Source organism: Xiphophorus couchianus, chromosome 15, assembly GCF_001444195.1.
Source record: "Xiphophorus couchianus chromosome 15, X_couchianus-1.0, whole genome shotgun sequence".
In the NCBI taxonomy this organism is placed as follows: Eukaryota; Metazoa; Chordata; class Actinopteri; order Cyprinodontiformes; family Poeciliidae; genus Xiphophorus; species Xiphophorus couchianus.
In genome coordinates, this window is record NC_040242.1 from 727908 (window position 1) to 746234 (window position 18327).

The 18327-nt window shown below is 37.0% G+C and overlaps 1 protein-coding gene across 2 annotated transcripts in view; it reads left to right on the forward strand.

Moving 5' to 3' along the window:
- The window catches only part of map3k5 (mitogen-activated protein kinase kinase kinase 5), a 74550-nt gene extending 57192 nt beyond the window's left edge, over positions 1-17358 (forward strand). For both annotated transcript variants that reach the window (XM_028040256.1, XM_028040255.1), the window contains 12 exons: positions 3214-3371; positions 5704-5881; positions 7492-7509; positions 8680-8857; positions 9825-9993; positions 10064-10249; positions 12149-12254; positions 13503-13746; positions 13835-13947; positions 15095-15216; positions 15301-15377; positions 16271-17358. In XM_028040256.1, the coding sequence (XP_027896057.1) occupies positions 3214-3371; positions 5704-5881; positions 7492-7509; positions 8680-8857; positions 9825-9993; positions 10064-10249; positions 12149-12254; positions 13503-13746; positions 13835-13947; positions 15095-15216; positions 15301-15377; positions 16271-16331 (1610 nt within the window). In that variant the 3' untranslated portion in view covers positions 16332-17358. The remainder of the gene's footprint in view (positions 1-3213; positions 3372-5703; positions 5882-7491; positions 7510-8679; positions 8858-9824; positions 9994-10063; positions 10250-12148; positions 12255-13502; positions 13747-13834; positions 13948-15094; positions 15217-15300; positions 15378-16270) is intronic.
- The last annotated feature ends 969 nt before the right edge of the window (positions 17359-18327 follow it).

The window sequence follows — 18327 nt, forward strand, 5'->3', positions numbered from 1 at the left end:
TGCCTCCTTCCTTGCGGCTCGTGTACAGTCTCAGGGTGCTGGATTTGGGATGGAACCCTTCATGCATTGTTAGTAGTTTTCTAGTCTTAATATCCGTGGCTTTTATCTCCTCCTTTGGCCAGCTAATTATTCCAGCAGGGTATCTGATTACTGGCAGGGCATAGCTGTTTATCGCACGGATTTTGTTCTTGCCATTGAGCTGGCTTCTCAGGACTCGCCTTATTCGTTGGAGGTATTTAGCTGTGGCTCCTTTCCTTGTGACCTCATCGAGGTTGCCATTTGCTTGTGGTATACCTAGGTACTTGTAACTGTCCTCTATGTCTGCTATTGTTCCTTCTGGGAGTGAGACCCCTTCTGTGCGGATGATATATATATATATACTGTATATATAAATATAGATATATATATAAAGTATTGAAATCAGTTTTTTTCAATATGAAATTTCTGAAACTTAAAAAAAAACTGCAGCTGCAGTTGAGAAATTTTACTCAAGAAAAAGTAGCGATAGTTATGGAAGAAAATTATGGCCAAAGAAAATAAAAATAGTGAAAAGCTGAAAAGTTAGCTCATAAGCAGAGTTCAGTAGTAACTAGTTACATTTACTCAATTAGATTTACCTGAGTAACATTTAGGAGTATTTTTACTACACTTATACGTTTTACTTTTACTTGAGTAATTTTATTATGAAGGATCTACAGAAGAGGATTAGTGCCACTGAAAAAAAAACCTATTCTGATTTTTAAATTATTTTTTTCTTTTTTGTTGGTTAGAATTCTGACTTTAATCTTCTGTGATCAAAAGTCAGAATAAATTTTTTGTTTAGTTTTTTTCCCCGTGGCACTTATATTCTTCCATAGATAATTCATAATAAAGTTACTGAAGTACAAGTAAGAAATACAGCATAGGGGGCGTGCCGTGGTGGCGTAGCGGTTAGCGCGACCCGTATTTGGAGGCCTTGAGTCCTCGACGCGGCCGTCGCGGGTTCGACTCCCGGACCCGACGACATTTGCCGCATGTCTTCCCTCCTCTCCTTCCCCGTTTCCTGTCAGCCTGCTGTCTTATAAGGGACACTAGAGCCCACAAAAAAAAAACCTGGAGGGGTAAAAAAAAAAAAAAAGAAATATAGCATAGTAGAAATACTCCTAAAAGTAATTTTTTCCCCAAAAAGTTGGTTACTACCCAACTCTGAAAATAAGTCATTTTTAAGCAACATGTAAGAGCTTGTTTATTCTTGTTAATTCCTTAATATTGATTTAATTAAAGGACTAGTACCACTATTTTACTTAACATATGAACGTGAAATAATCTGCCAGTTAAACTAGTGCTTTTTTTGTCAATATTTATTGATTACTCCCTTAAAATAGGCTCATATATCTTGCTGAAAATTGAAACTTGAATTATATTTGCACGAAAAGCTGGATCAAAAATACTTGGTGAGATGTCGTGGCCCTTTCTAAAGAGTTAATCTCATGTTCCTCAGCTGAACTGCCAGTGATGTCCTTAAAAATAGCCACCTGTTACTATTTGGAGACTCTGGGCTTCAGCCTGCGGTCAGATCAAGCAGGATCGTGTCAACACAAAAGCAGCCAAGTGTGGCTCAGTTTGACCTCATAAATTAGACCATCTGGAGCAGACCGGGACTCACCCTGAAAGGTGGGACTCTTTTTAAGAAACTGGGCTTCTCCTTGATGTAGCAGCCCACGCCTTCTATAAATGCGTCAGCGGCTGTTTTTAGCTGAATGCACAGACTGCTTAATGCAGCAAATAAGCACCTAGCAGGTTATTAATAGAACAAAGAGTTCTTTCAGCTGAGATGAGAAAATCTTTCTTTAGAGTCGGGATTAGAGACTCTTAGCTGTTACTTCACACAAGGCTCTGAATGGAGACTTTCAGGAACCGTGTCATCACTTCAGAGCTGAGTTCATTTGTGATTATCTCTAATAGAAGCTATTTTTGGTGTTTACATCAGTTCTTTCACACAGTGATGACGTTTCTTTACCTGATGCGCTGTTAGTTTATTGTTTGTGGCCTTTTGCAGACCAGGAAGTAATACTTTGCTTTGAAAAAGTACTCGCATCCCTTAAACGTTTTCATTTTGCAGAAACAAACCTCAGTGACTGCAACTAACAATCATTTTAGCAACCGATTAATCGATTATTCTGCCGATTAATCGGATAAGAAATTACATGTTCTGCAGATTTTTTATTTAACCATATAAACCTTTTTACATAAAATATTAGAAATACATTAAAGGATGCAAATTAACGATTCAATTCCTTTTTTAATCAGTGAAGTAAAATTTTATTGGATAAAGAGCAATCACTTAGTAGTAAATATGCATCTGCAACTAAAAAATACTTTTAACATCAACATATCTAAAATCTGCTATAATTAACATCAATACAGTGTAGAGCTGATCTGTTGCTTATTTATTTGGACTAACCTTTTAATAAATGGGTAATAAAAGGGGCTTAATGGGAGATTTTTGTATTCATTTGTTTATTTTTTTACTTGTATACATGTTTATGTATTTATAGTCCAAATTTGAAACAAATTATTTATTTGGCTGTTTTGTAAACTTTTAGCTGAATAAAGTTCAACATTTGAAGTTTTGCTTATCGACTGTTAAGAATATAAACTTTACACATTTACATCCATGCTCTTATTTTGAAGGGGGTGAAGACTGTAGTTCCGTTTCCTCTCCTTACATTTTCTACCTCTCTTTTTATTCTCCCAATAACTTTATTTTAAACAAGGAACATGCAGGTACAAAATATAATACAAGCAATGGAGAAAAAGATGTAAAACCTGTAACTTATAATGTCCATATAATTATAATCGAAGTAAGCGCTTTAACCTTAGTTTCTGCTAAATATTGTATTGTTGTCGTGCCTTAGTGGAACTTAAGTTTATGATTAGTTCTTTAGGGTTAGCGCAACTAACTTTTTAGTTTACTAGGTTATTTAAACAGTTTGCACTGGATTTTTTGTTAGGATTATTAAGATACTTTTCAGAGTTTTATTTGTAAAAGTTCACCTTCTACTTCACTTTTTGTTGCGTCATCACTTAAAATCCCAATGAAATACTTAGACGTTTATTGTTGTGGTGTAAAAAAGTTCCAGGGATTTGACTGTTTCGTAAGCTGCTTATTTATTCAGTCTGTACAGTAAAACGGAGCAAAACTTTATCATCTGTGTGGTATTTCTTCTTCAGGCACATTGCAGTATATGGCCCCTGAAATAATAGACAAAGGCCCGAGAGGATACGGCAAACCGGCAGACATCTGGTCGTTGGGCTGCACCATCATAGAGATGGCAACTGGAAAACCGCCGTTTTATGAACTTGGAGAACCACAAGCTGCCATGTTCAAGGTGAGAAACGTTAGCAGCTGAAATAGATTGTAGTGATTGTAGTATAAACAACTGGGACCACACTGAAGTACTGCAGGTCAGTATTTTCTACATTTTTGTAGGATTTTTATCTGAAGTGGAATCAGATTTTGCTCAAAAATCCCCTAAAGCAAAAATAAATCATCCCATGTTGTGCATCTGAGAGCGGTTGAGGTTTGTGAAACCTGCTTTAACTGTCGAGTCTTTGCTTTAAAAAACGTTTTTAACTTTAAGTGAGACCTGGAATGTAGACGAACCGGTAAATTGAGAGGTTTGTATTCAACAAGACACTTAAAGGTGACCTATTCTGCTTCCTTGAACAAGTTTGGATAGGTTTATGGTCTATACAAACCATATTCATGAAATCTTTTACACAAATTCATTCTTAGATAGTCAGATTTTAGACTGGTTAGTTCTGCTTTTTTGAGATTGTTTCAGAATGAGCTGTTCTAGGGCTCTGTCACTTTAAATCTAAACAAGCTGCTGCTGGCCATGCCCACTAACTCAATGTTTACACTCATATGTGAAAATGGCTGCAGACAGATGTGCAATTATGCAACCGCACATCTTTGAAGTGCAGCAGTGGAGCCTCCTGCACAAGCAAAAAAGGTTTCTGGATGGTAAATCAACAACAAAACACCTGTCTTTTCCAGCAGCCATTGTACGGCGCCTGCAGCAATAAAACCAGCTGACCAAACGTGCCGGAGCTCAATATGGGTTGCTAGGTAACGGCACGGTTCCCGTCAAATGAAACTTAAAAATCAGGAGATTTTTGAAACGGCTCGTTTTCCAGGCACCAAAAAGCATCAACTTATTTCCACAAAACGACTGGGGTTTTTTTTTAAGTGCTTGAGCTTTTGTAGAAGCAGTTGAGACCCAAATGTAAGTACAAAAATGTGCAAAACGTAAATTTAGATCCTCCACTTAAAGCTCGAAGAAGCAACCTATCTTTCTCTGGATTTGAACCGTGGCCTCATATTTGCAGTAGAAGACTCTTAAGGCCTGCTATGATAAATTTATACACATACAAGCCATTTATTAATTATTTTGGACTTTTTAATATCTGTCTGTCTTGTACATTCTGGGAATCTAAAACAACTTCCTGAATTAACTTTTTGTTGTTTTTGAAATATTTATCTTATTTGCTGACACATAATCGTCTTGTAGAACATCAAGTAGTTCACACCATTGTATGCAATCCTTTTCATAATCCACGTTGTTGCCTTTGGCTAACGTTACATCGGCACCTTCCTGTTGTCATCATAATCGCTTTAATGCTGGAACCAGTTTGCCCTGTCTGTTGATCTGTAAAATAACTGCACTGAAAGTGAAATACAAGCTCCCAGACTAAAAGCTGCTATTTTTACACTTCAAAAAATCACACTCAGTGTTACCTGAGAAGGTGCAGCATAAACTGACATAAAGCTAGACGATAATTACCAGATCTCAATCGGTCTTTAAATGCAGAAAGGAGCCTATCAATCAAAGAAAAATGTGTTATTTAAGTCTGAAAGTTAAGAAGAAAAGCTAAATCAGATATTCACTTTCATTTTATCAATATGGGAATGTACAGCCATTCAGAAGGAGAGATATTTTGGTGTAAATGTGTACATCAAACCCAGAACAAATACAAAAAACCTTGCGAAGATGCTGGTTGAAAAGTGTAACAAATAATAAGTGAATCAGCTATTTTGCACTTGCATTGTGTTACCACCTGTGGGCTGCAACACGATGGAGCCCACATGTTTGTTTGAACACAGACGGACATGTGGCCTCCAGGGAGGAGCAAGCTGCAGAGCCTTTTTCTTTCTTTGTTTTTTATTTATTCTGAGAGTTTAAATAGCATATCTGCTGTGGATGGAAAGTTAAAACTCACCAAAGCAGCGAATTGTTTTTCCTAACCACGTGTATCCCATTAAGGACAATGGAGGGGACTTGTTGGATGTCTGGAAATCATTATGGTGCTCATGTAAAAGCTCCCAACTGGGGAATTTTCCATATGATGGGATTTAATTGAAGAACAGTGAATCTATAAAGAAGGCATAATGTGTACCTATTGTACCTTTTAAAAATGGGAAAAAATAAATCATTGGGCTCATTTAAAGACTGAAGTCACAACCTCATGTTATTTTTTTCTCTCATCTTCATCTAAGCCTGAATCAACAAACATATGGCTTAATGAAAGGAATAGTTTTTGTAGTACTGACTTTGTTTTCCTCTGAAAGTTTCTCCGTTACTAACTCCCAAAGGGTGGCATGGTTAATTTCTTAACCATACACCATACCGGATTAGATTTCCTGACCTTCTTTTGCAGGTTGGTATGTTCAAGATCCATCCAGAAATCCCAGATACGATGTCACCAGAGGCCAAAGCGTTCATCCTGCGCTGCTTTGAGCCCGACCCAGATCGGCGCTCCACTGCCGTTGACCTGCTGACCGACGAGTTCCTCACCGTCACCAGTCGCAGGAAGAAGAGCAGGACGAGCCTCGCAGGTTTATACGATTCGCCAAGTTCTGGCTGGCTAAAGACTTAGCTTTAAATATGGAGCTTTAGGGTGTTTAAACACCTGATAGTCCGGTAGACTCGGTTCAATTAGGGAACAAACTTGTAACATTTGTTACATATTCAGCTGCTGCGGTGCACTTTCACACTGCACTTCATCAAATGATTCAAAAATTAACACACCTGTTCTCCTCCTCACCTGTGGGGGCGCTGCATCAACAACTACTGAAGGAAACGACACAAAAACATCTGAAGACGACATGAGTACAATGTCCTTTTTCACAAAATGCAAACAAAAATGGAGTGGCATCAGGTTTTAGTAGGATTTCGTTTTTGTCTTTGGTTAAAAAACCACAAGCTATTTCTCACGCTAGTGCTAGAGGAATATGTTTGTCTTGGTTGTATTTACCCAGAATTCCCTGTGCTGTAGACCACTTCCTGCTTTGAAGCGGTATCTGGTCAGCTTACATTCACGTTTGCATTCAAACCACACCAGAGTTCACTTCAACCAAACCAAGACTGAGGTTTTTAGTCAAAGTTTCCACTTTTTTGGTCACATCTCACCAAACGAACCAAACTTTCTAAACAGACAAACTGGAGTTTGATTAAAGCGGACCAAACAGGGCTGGTGCGAGTGGTGCATTCACACCAGCCCTGTTTGGAGTTTGACTTAAGTGGACTAGTTTGTTTGCTTAGAAAGTCTGGTTCGTTCGGGGAGTGAAGTGAACTCTGGTGCGGTTCGAATGCATATGGGAATGCAAGCGGATTGGATACTGTTCCAAAAGCAGGAAGTAACTATATTGCAGGGAATTCTGGGTAAATAAAACCAAACCAAACACATACGTCTAGTGCTAGCAGGAGAAATAGCTCGTTGTCTTTTGCCAATGACAAAAGAAAAATCCTACAGCTGTTAAAATATGACGCCATTAAGGTTTTATTTATATTTTGTGAAGAAGAAAGTCACACTCAGTATCTTCTTCACAGGTTTTTGTGTCATTTCCTTCAGTAGTTCTTGCTGCAGCACCACCACAGGCGACAGAGGGAACAAGTTTTTCAGAGGGTCTGGTTTGTTTGACACAGAGCAATGTAAAAGCAATCTGCAGCAGCTGAAAATGTAACAAATGTTTCCATTTTGTTCCCAAATCTACCAGTGTAAAAACACCGTTATAGGGAGGCTTAGATGTAAAGATTAAGAGAAGGCTTTCAAAATCCATTGCCTAGTAGAAAAAGTTCAATTCTAGAAAAAACTAGAATTGAACCAAACAGAACAATTTTATGCAACTTCAACCTGCAGATGCAGAAAGAAATTCTGCGTTAAGCCCAAAGATGGACCACAGATCAAGTTTATGACAATTGCTCCTCTTGCAGATAACTACTTCTCAAGCAACTGTTTTTCAGATTTGTAGCCACATCCTTCCTCCCTTGTATTTCATGTGAATTTAAGCTCAGTCTAAAATCTCTGGAGGTTTGCATCCAGTGCAGAAGATTAGGAAACGGTTTTAAAGCTGCACTGTGAGCTGCGTGTTTGGAAATATTTAATCCTGTCCTGTTTTCTTCTAATGAAACATCTAACACTAAAATTTCTGCTTCCTCCCTGCAGCTCCTTCATCTGGATCAGGTGAGACACATTTACCACTAAATGTTCTACTTTTAACTGGTTTCAGTTTGGTTTGCATGGAACATCTGCTTAGTCTAAACCAGCGTCTTAACCACAGTTTACATTTCTGTTCCTTCCACTCTCTTCGACTCCCCCACTTTCCAAGAACCTGAAATAGGCTTTAGGCGACTTTTTCCACATTCAAGTGTTTATAAGATGCTTGTAAAGTGAAATCATTTGCTGTAATTTGCTTCAGGATGTGTGAAGATACAACCAGTCTTCATAAACGCGAAGCAAAGTCACAATAGATGTCTGTCTGCTTATCCTTCCTCAATAAATTAATTCTCTTCCCTGCAAAAACAGAAACTCATACCAAGTATTAAACTAACTTACAAGAAACTTTTTATAGGTTGTAGGAGCTTTATTTAAGTCAATAAGTCCTTATCTGAAAAAGTATTTGTTTTATGGGCAGATTATTTCACATATAACATGAAATGTTTCCCATTTTATAAATGAGATAATCTGCCCATGAACTATAATATTTTCATCAATATGAAGGAGTTATTCTCTTAAAATAAGCTCCTATATCTTGCTGAAAAGTTACTTTTAAGTTAGTTTTGTCTTATTTCAAGTGAACTTAGATATTTGCAGCAGAAACTTAGCTAGGGGTGTCCAAACTTTTTGTTACATGGGCCAAAATCATCAACTCAAAACTACCTGTGGGACGAATTTTTCTTCTTTTCAAACTAAAACACTAAAAGTTTTATTGAGAATAAACCGTTCCAGCTCAACAATAAACAAAGCATAAAATATTTTAAAGAAAGAAAATGGTCAGATTTCTTTTGTAGGAAATGAATTTGACCCTAAACTTCAAAAACATTTTGCATGCAACCGCTACACTAATTTATTTGGACTTATTTGATTTAGGTCAATCTTTATTTGATTGAATTTGAATAAAAACTTTTTTTTTAAGTTTCCATCTTCATCATCTACCTGCACCGATGAGACAAATTTGTACATCTGAACTAGACCAAAAATGCTTAATATTAAATTTTTTTGCAGCGTTCAATGCGTTTCTTATACAGAATAACAGATGTTTCCTTAAACTTAATCAGATATTTTTGATTATAGTTCAGAATATTTGTTGTGTGTACGTTTTGGGAGTGTGTTAACCTTCGTTTCGTCCTTCAGAGTACCTGCGCAGCATCTCCCTGCCGGTGCCGGTGGTGGTGGAGGACACCAGCAGCAGCAGCGAGTACGGCTCCGTCTCTCCCGACAACGACCTCAACACGAACCCGTTCAGCTTCAAGCCCAGCGTCAAGTGCTACAGCGAGAGAGACATCAAGGGGCAGAGGCCGCTTTTCCTCAGGTAGAGTAACTAGAACGGGTCAATGGGGTCGGAGCGGCTCATTTCTCCTTTGAAAAGAAATGACCTCTTATGCAGCTTTTAACCTCGTGAGGTTAAAGGTTTGTAATGGCTCAAATGTAAACAGTTTTAACATAAACTCTGCAAAAACACAAAATCTTTCCAAGTATTTTTAGTCTAGTTTCCAGCACAAACATTTCAGCAATCCTGAAATGAGACAAAATTAACTTACTAACCTCCTTAATATTGATGAGAAACTGGTACTTCAACTGGCAGATTAATTAATTTATCAGAAAACATTTTTCGCTTGATATAAATGAAATAATCTGCCAATGGAACTAGTGCTTTTTATCAATATTAAGAATATTTTTGACATGAAACAAGCTGATGTTTCTTGCTGAAAAGTTACTTGTAAGTTTTTTGTTGTTTTTTTTTAAGTGGACTAAAATATTTGCACTTGAAACTAGACCTAAAATACATGAAAAGATTTTCTGTTTTTGCAGTGTATGTCCTATAATAGATTTTTATGAAGCTTTTCATTCAAACTTGATGCAGTCATTACCTTAATATTGATTTCAAAAGTATTAGTAAAGTGGCACATTATTTAAATAAGTGAAATAATCTGCCATAATGGTTTTATCTGCATATAAACACAGAGAGATGTCAGTCACGGATTGTCAGAGTTGTGTGCAGTCTGTGTAAATGTCAGACTGCACACAGCCCGTCCGCTGACGGGCAGGGCCGTAAAACGGGGGGGCCAGTGGTTCCGGCGCCTATGGAGTTCAGTTGCACATTCAAACTTCCCCAAACGAACCGGACTTTCTAGGCAAACAGACTGGAGTTTGATTAAAGGAGATGAAACACCAATTGTTAAGTGTCACAGTCACTTCTTATGTTTTAGAGAGGTATGTGGAGCACCTGTCTAATGAAATTATGATCTTAAAACTACATTTTCAAACGTTATTCTCAGCATTCCAGTGGAAAACTTCGAGGACCACAGCGCACCTCCGTCTCCTGATGAGAAAGACACCGGGTTCTTCATGCTCCGGAAGGACAGCGAGAGGCGGGCCACCCTGAACCGCATCCTGACCGAGGACCAGGACAAGGTCGTAGGAAACCTGATGGAGGCTCTCACGCAGGTGGGTGGTGGACGAAAACCTCAGGAAGTAAATATCAGCATCTGATTTAATGACTCAAATTGACTTTCAGGGCTCTGAGGAAATAAAGCTGAAGGCTCAGCACATCTCCACCCTCGTCGTGAGTTTGGCCGACTTTGTCCGTGTGGCTGACAGGAAAATCATCGCCACCACCTTGTCGCAGCTCAAGCTGGAGCTGGACTTTGACAGCACCGCCATCAGCCAGCTGCAGGTCGTGCTGTTCAGCTTCCAGGATGCTGTGAGTCTGCACAACGCGGCACAGCGCACAAAACATAACGTATATTTCATCTCAGACTTTCCACCCAAACTAAAACAACTCAAACACTTAATTTCTGGGCTGAAATGATTAATTGGATTAATCGTGATTAATCGATTATTGAAATAATCAACAACTGGATTATACAGACTCAATAAAAAAAGCTTTTTAGTGAATAAACAACATATTCAAGAGCAGTAATTAAGGCAAAACTGTGCAAAATATATATATATATCATTTGCATTTAAAATAAAAATGATTCATCAAATCAATCATAATTACTCGATTATTAATATTTTTATTATAAAAAATAATAAAAATTCTTTATTATTACTTTGAAATAAAAATAAATAAAATAATTTGAACTAGATGAAGCTAAAACTGCCATGTAAGAATGATTGTTAATCTTAAATTGAAAATGTATTTATTTGTTTGCACAGTAATGGCTTTTTTAATTGATTACTATATTGTTTGACAATTATTTCAAAAATTGATTAATCACAATTAATCTTTCCAATCCTATTATGCTCTACTTTGTTTTTGTTTACTTTTGCAACATGATCCAAAGAATAAAACACATTGAAGTTAGTGGTTGTAAAATGTAATTTCTATTTATAAGGCCTAAAAACCAGTTTCTTCTGAACCCCAGTCATGTGATTTCCTGCCTATTATCCTTCCCCCTCCGCCTTTCTGTCAACCTCTGAACACTTTGGTGTGAATGTTTCATGCCTTCTACATCTGCTGCATTCAGCAGCAAGCTTGACTCTTTACTCTCCTCCAATTCTGCACAGATTTCAGAAAGAATCCTAAAACTCTTCAGTGAAAAAAGAGGATCTGCCAGCAGTAATTGAGCCTTCAGCAAATAGGCTCATCTGCTCTCCCCTTTAGAAATGTAGATGAAACGACACATGAGGAAATTGTTGTTTTCATATTAGTGAGCGGCATTGCATAACCTAAAGCAGAAATGGAGCTCTGACGCCTCCTGCTGGTCGCCAAGTTTGGATGAAAATATTTTTTTTAATCTATTTTAGAAGATATACACTGCAAAAAACACAAAATCTTTCCAAGTGTTTTTGGTCCAGTTTTTACTGCAGATATATCTTAGTACATTTGAAAGAATTAGCTACTTGCTAAAAAGTTACTTTTCAGCAAGAAATATGAGTTTTAAGTCAATAAATTCCTTAATATTGATGAGAAAGTACTAGGAATAATGGAAGATTATTTCATTTATAATATGAAAATATCTTGTTATATGTGAAATTGATATTAATGAATTATTGACATAAAACAATCTTGTAAGTTAGTTTTGCCTTAACATAGGTGTACTAAGATATTTGCACTAGAAACTAGACCAAAAGATATTATTTTGTGATTTTGCAGTGTTTCATAAACTTAAAGATGATATACACTGAAAAACACAAAATCTTACCAAGTATTTCTGGTCTAGTTTCTACTGCAAATATCCTAATAGATTTAAAATAAGACTAAACAACTTAAAAGTAAGTTTTCAGCAAAATATAGAAGCTTGTTTTAAGTCAGTAATGTGAAAAAGTTATAGTTCCATTGGTACCGTTACCTAGCAACGCCAGCCAAGTCCAGCCCGTCACCTAGCAACCCAGTTCTAGTTCCACTGGCAGATTATTTCACCTGTAACATGACATTGTTCCCATGTTATAAGTGTTATAATATGCCAGTAGAATTAGAACTTTTTCATCAATATTAAAGAATTATTGACTTAAAATTAGCTCCGAAATCTAATTAAAAGTTACTTGTAAGTTAAATGTGCAAAGATATTTGCACCAGAAACTAGACCAGAAATATTAGGTAAGATTTTGAGTTTTTTGCAGTGTGTTCTGAATATGCAAATCTCGACATTTCCAGGTGAACAAAGTGCTGCGAAACCACAACATCAAGCCTCACTGGATGTTCGCTCTGGACAACATCATCCGGAAAGCCGTGCAGACCGCCATCACCATCCTGGTGCCAGGTAGCGTCCGCGGCGTCTCCAGCAGAGCCCCTCTAATCGAGTTAGAGCCAGCCTGCTGCTGGCCACATCCTACCGATGGACATGTGAGCTGTTTGGTCCCAGAGCTCAGCTTTGAGCACAAATAAGAAAAGAGGAGGCTAAAATGCTTTATATTCAGGGAATATATGGAGAAAGACACTCAGATTTCAAATAAATATTTAGCGTTTTTTTTTTTTAAATCTGATTAACAATTTGCTAAAACATTACAGAGTGATATATCAGCAATTAAATTGATCTAAGAAAACTATATCTGCTTTGGCTTTTCCTTTTCAGCTTGCACTGCAAAAACACAAAATCTTACCAAGTAATTTTATAGTGCAAATATCTTAGTTCACTTTAAATAAGACAAAACTAACTTATGAGTAACTTTTTAGCGTAACAGAAACATGTTTTAGGGTTAATCCAATTAATTTTGATTAATTAATTATGGAAATAATTGTCAACTAATTTGGTATCTGATTAATTATTAACTGGGGTTCAGATTCCAGCAGTAATTAAACCAAAACTGTATAAAAATATACACATTTGCATTGAAGATAAAACACTTTTGCCTGTAAATATGTTTTAGTTAAAACTGCTCAAACTGCAAAGTTTTAGCTTCACTTGGTTCAGATTAAGCAATAAAATATTTATTTTCTTAAATTAAAAAGGAGTTTAGTTATTTATTTGCATCTTTTAATATATTTTTAATATAGAAAAAAGTTTTAGGTGGTCAAATGAAAATCTATGCAATATGCCAATTTTTATTTGATTAATTGTCAGAATAATTGATTAATTGATTATTTATTTAGTTGTATTACAGAACTAAAGATGCTGGAACTGAAACTGTTATTTTCTCTACAAATTAATTAATGATTTTATTCACAAACTTGAACAACTTGTTTGCAAAACGTCCAATTTCTAAAAATAAATATGCTGTAATTAGATTTTTTTTTAAACTAGAACTTCTGTCAGCCTTATGAAGGAAGGCTGACAGGAAATGGAAATAAAGTTTTCCATTTTATTTTACAAATAAAAATCTGAAAAGTGTGGGTTGCATTTTGTGTTAAGCCCCATTTCTTCTGTTTCCTCTAAATGAAGTCCAAATTACTTGAAGTTTTTATCTCTACGTCTGAATTCGAGCTTAACAAACCCAGAGCAACCAGAAAAGCAGCAACGTTTCCGTCTCGTTGCTTGTTTAATAAACAGGAGGTTCTGTCTTGCTTTCAGAGCTGAGGCCTCACTTCAGCCTGGCCTCAGAAAGCGACGCGGCCGACCAGGACGACTTTGATGACGACGCGGAGCCCGTCAAAACCTCCACCCACCAGAGCCGCGCACCCGCCGTCGTCGCCCCGGACGACACGGTGGCGACATCCGGCGTGAGCACGCTCAGTTCCACCGTCTCCCACGAGTCCCACAATGCGCAGCGATCCGTGAACATGGAGCTGGGCCGCATGAAGCTGGAGACCAACAGGTAGACACCGATAACTCCTGCATGACTGTTCTGGTCGTTTTCGTCGTCTCCTAAAATAAATCTCCTGTGTGTTTCTGGTTGACTGCAGGCTGCTAGAAGAGCTGCTGCAAAAGGAGAGAGAGTATCGGGCCATCCTGCAACAAGTGCTGGAGGAGAGAGAGCAGGAGATCCGACTGCTGAGGATTCGCTCTGAGCCTGCAGGTCTGCGCTTTAATGAAACCAACACAATCTGGCTGTGGTTCAATGTGCAAAAGATGTGGAGACGGTTTAAAAAGTGTGATTATACACATCCATACACACAAAGATGGCACTTTTTTGTCACCTTCTGGAGGTGCAAATTGGAGGATTTCAGACTACATCACATATTTCCTGACTTTCTATTGAGCTTATTAGTCTCCTCGTTAGTACAGTGGTGAGTATCCCCGCCTGTCACCCTGGAGACCGGGGTTCGATTCCCCGACAGGGAGTGAAGTTTGTTTCAGGTCCTTCTTGAAAATGAGATCTAGGTCTCAACGGGGTTTACCTGATTAAATAAAGAATATTATAAATATTATAAATCAATTGGCTTCCTTCAAACTAACACGTTGCAGATTTTGCACACAGGTTTAAAGGTTTATGCATAAATTTATACAAAATTTAAAGACAAGTGTTTTGTTGTACTTCCTCCATTTGGGTCTCAACTGCTTCTAAAAACAGTCCAAGCGCTAAAAAGGTTTTCAGCAATAAGTTAAAAGTTTTTTGGTGTCTGGAAAATGAGTTGTTTCAAAAACCTTCCGAATGTAACGTCACAAATCAGTAGGAGCTGCCCTGTTACCTAGCAACCCCAGCCGAGCTCTGCCCATCACCTAGCAACACAAGCGAAGTTTTAACACATTTGATCAGCTAGTTTTACCACTGTATGTGCTGTACAATGGCTGCTGGAAAAAGACAATCATTTTGTTGTTGATTTACAATCCAGAAACCACTTGCTGCATTCTTGTTGGTTGTGCAGGAGGCTCCACTTCTGCTTATCAAAGTTGTACAGTTGTATAATTGCACACTTGTTTACAGCCATTTTCACATGCAAGTATAAATGTTGATTTGGGGGCGTGGCCAGCAGCAGCTTATTTGGATTAAAGTGACAGAGGACCTAAAGCAGCTCATTCTGAGAAGAGCTCAAAACTAAAATCTCATTATATTTTGTGGAAAAGATGTAATGAATATTTTTTGTTTCGCCCTTAAACCTATCCAAACCTGTCCAAGGAAGCAGAACAGGTCACCTTTTGAATAGCAAGCTTTATCATTTAGTTTTGGAAACATCTTCTTGGGTACTTTTTTTAAATAAATGCAAAAATTTGCTCTGCTCTAGAACCCCCCACTGTGTCAGAAAGCTTACAGGATTGGAGAGGTGAAGCTGCAGAGAGACATGAAGACCCCGAGCTGACCGGCTGGCTGAGGCTTTCCGGAGCTGACCAGGACGCTATAGACAGAGTAACGACATTCTACTTTTTATTTCATCGCTACAGGAACAGGTGGTTGTTAAATTAATATTCATTTTTTTGTCTTTTTCTTTAGATACTGAACGAGGAGTATACTTTAAATGACATCCTTCATTATGTGACCAGAGACGACTTGAAGAGTTTAAGACTGAGGTAGTTAAACATTCACTCTTTACTGTAACTAAAGCTCAGTTTCACTTCTGTGTTCAGTCACAGAAATACAAGCAGACGATTAAATCTGTTCTGAACAGGAATACAGAAGTGAAGCTGCAGCAGCTGCCTGTTGCGTCATTGTGCATTGTGGGGTTTTACTATGTTGGCACAGAAAAACTTTACACTTCCTTCTCTTCTCTTTGGGACCAGATGCTCAATAGCTTATTGTCTTTATTTACAAATATAAAGGGGAAAGCTTTGAAATTGTGTTTTCTGTGAATTATGAATGATGAAGATCAGCAGACCTGGGACCTGATTTGTCTTTCTCTGCAGTGAAAATATTCATACTGCTCAAACTTTACTGCTTTTTGTCATGTTACAACCACAAACGTCAACATTTTAACACATTTTAACAGGGAGAAGTGAAAGGAAAAGGAAACATGCTTATCTTATCAACAGACTCTCCTGGCTAAGCTGAAGAAAAACAATCAATTAGTAATCAAAGTAATCAATTACAAATTTATTGATGGAACTTGACTTAATGTCGTGTTTTGATTATTGATTCTATGTTGCATTGTGTTTCTGTGTTTGTAATGATGTAAAGCTCTTTCAAATGCCTGCTGCTGAAATGTGCTATACAAATAAAATTAGATTTGATTTTTTTTAATTTAACACCATGTCCTGTTACTTTTTCCTATTAATTTTCTATTGACTCAGCATTTTAAATTGGACTGCGAGTTGTACGTGTTTTAATACTTCTTGAATCTCAAATGTATAATAATCAATTAAAGTAGTTTAAAAAAGCATCATCATAAGGGATTGTTACTAAATTCGGTGTATTAGCTGCGATATCCTTTGAGCTTACAGCTTTTTCTCTTCTTGTTTCTCAACAGAGGTGGAGTTTTGTGTAAACTATGGAAGGCCATAACAGACTTCAGGCAGAAACCAGCCTGACGCCTTTTCTACCAGAAGCCAACCTCGATGTTACCTCAGTATTTATAGGAACAACCAGACGTTTAGGAGGAGAAAACCTGCCTTTATTGGACAGCTTTCCAACCACACAAGAACCTTCTGGAGAATTTTCTCATTTTCAAACCAAGATTCTGGATTTTAGATTTTTAAAACTATTTAAAAAAAGAAGTGCCACTTGTTTTGATAGGACTGTTGGGTAGAAAATGCTGTTTTTGTTACAGATCCACAATGACAAAACTATTGAAATGTTAGGCTTGTTTTTAGCTAAACACTTTCTCCAGACTTGTTGTTACGTTTACAGAAGTGAAGATTGACCACTTTTTAAAACGCCTGAGACACAAAATACTACATCCAACATCATCTATACTAATATTTTTTATCACAAAATCTTATCACTACTTTATTTAAATAAATTTTATTTAATTAAACTGTGGAACATGACAGTGCATGCTCCTTGGTTTTATTTTTATTTTTTATTTAAATATTTTCTTCACATTTCCTTTTAAGGAGCAAATTTACAGTTTTATTGCTAAATATTTTCCTCTTGTAAATAATGTGTTATACTTCATCTGTGAATGACTTTTATGTACTTTATAGAAGATATTCCTAAACATAGCTAAGCCTCCATGTGAATTGGACCAAGCCTACATTATGAAGACAATGGGGAAAATGACGTGTATATTATTATATTTTCTAGTCTCAGCTGTCATAGGAAATAGCACTCAGTTGGTAATTAATTAATATAACATGATCTGATCATTGGCTTTTGTTGTTGTACACTGGCACAGTTGTGTTCATATCCTGCTTGTAATCCTTGAATCTGATGTATTTTGTGGTGAAAATTCTGAAATGAAAACAGATTTCTCTTTTAAGGATCTTTTTTAACTATTTTCTCTGAAATGGCGGAAATAATCATGAACAGTTTGTCGGTTTCATTTTATATTCAAGATGATTCAAGATTTTTGTGTCATTGTTAAAATAAAAATTTTTATGTTGAAGCTGTGAAAAAGGTGTGAAATGTTGTATTTTCATTTCCTGCTTTCACAGACGATCGTACCCTGATGTAAAATTTACATGTTTGCAACTAAAAGCACCAGAAAAGTAACTACAAAATAGTGAATTGTTAGAGATTGCAAAGGTATTGAGTAACTGTACCATAGCGTGAGAACTATGGCCAGTTATGGGCTTGAGAATAATTTCTCAACTTAAATTAACAATTCTAATAGATCTGTAAAAATTAAAAATGTGTATATTTTTAAGTAATACACCAATATTATTTCCAGAGGGGGAATTGTACACTTATATCAAGGGCCGAAAATGGCACAGTTCAGTCAGTAAATAAGGTCATATTTATTGTTTCAATTATTATATTTAATCATTTGTGTACTATTTAATTTATTACATTTAAAAGTTACATTACTTAAATGTAATAATTTCAGTGAAACAAAATATGTAAATGGTATAAAGACACCAACCATTACTTAAATACACTGCTCAAAAAATAAAGGGAACACTCAAATAACACATCCTAGATCTGAATGAAAGAAATATTCTCATTGAATACTTTGTTCTGTACAAAGTTGAATGTGCTGACAACAAAATCACACAAAAATCATCAATGGAAATCAAATTTATTAACCAATGGAGGCCTGGATTTGGAGCCACACACAAAATTAAAGTGAAATAACACTACACGCTGATCCAACTTTAATGTAATGTCCTTAAAACAAGTCAAAATGAGGCTCAGTATTGTGTGTGGCCTCCACGTGCCTGTATGACCTCCCTACAACACCTGGGCATGCTCCTGATGAGGTGGCGGATGGTCTCCTGAGGGATCTCCTCCCAGACCTGGACTAAAGCATCCGCCAACTCCTGGACAGTCTGTGGTGCAACGTGACGTTGGTGGATGGAGCGAGACATGATGTCCCAGATCAATCGGATTCAGGTCTGGGGAACGGGCTGGCCAGTCCATAGCTTC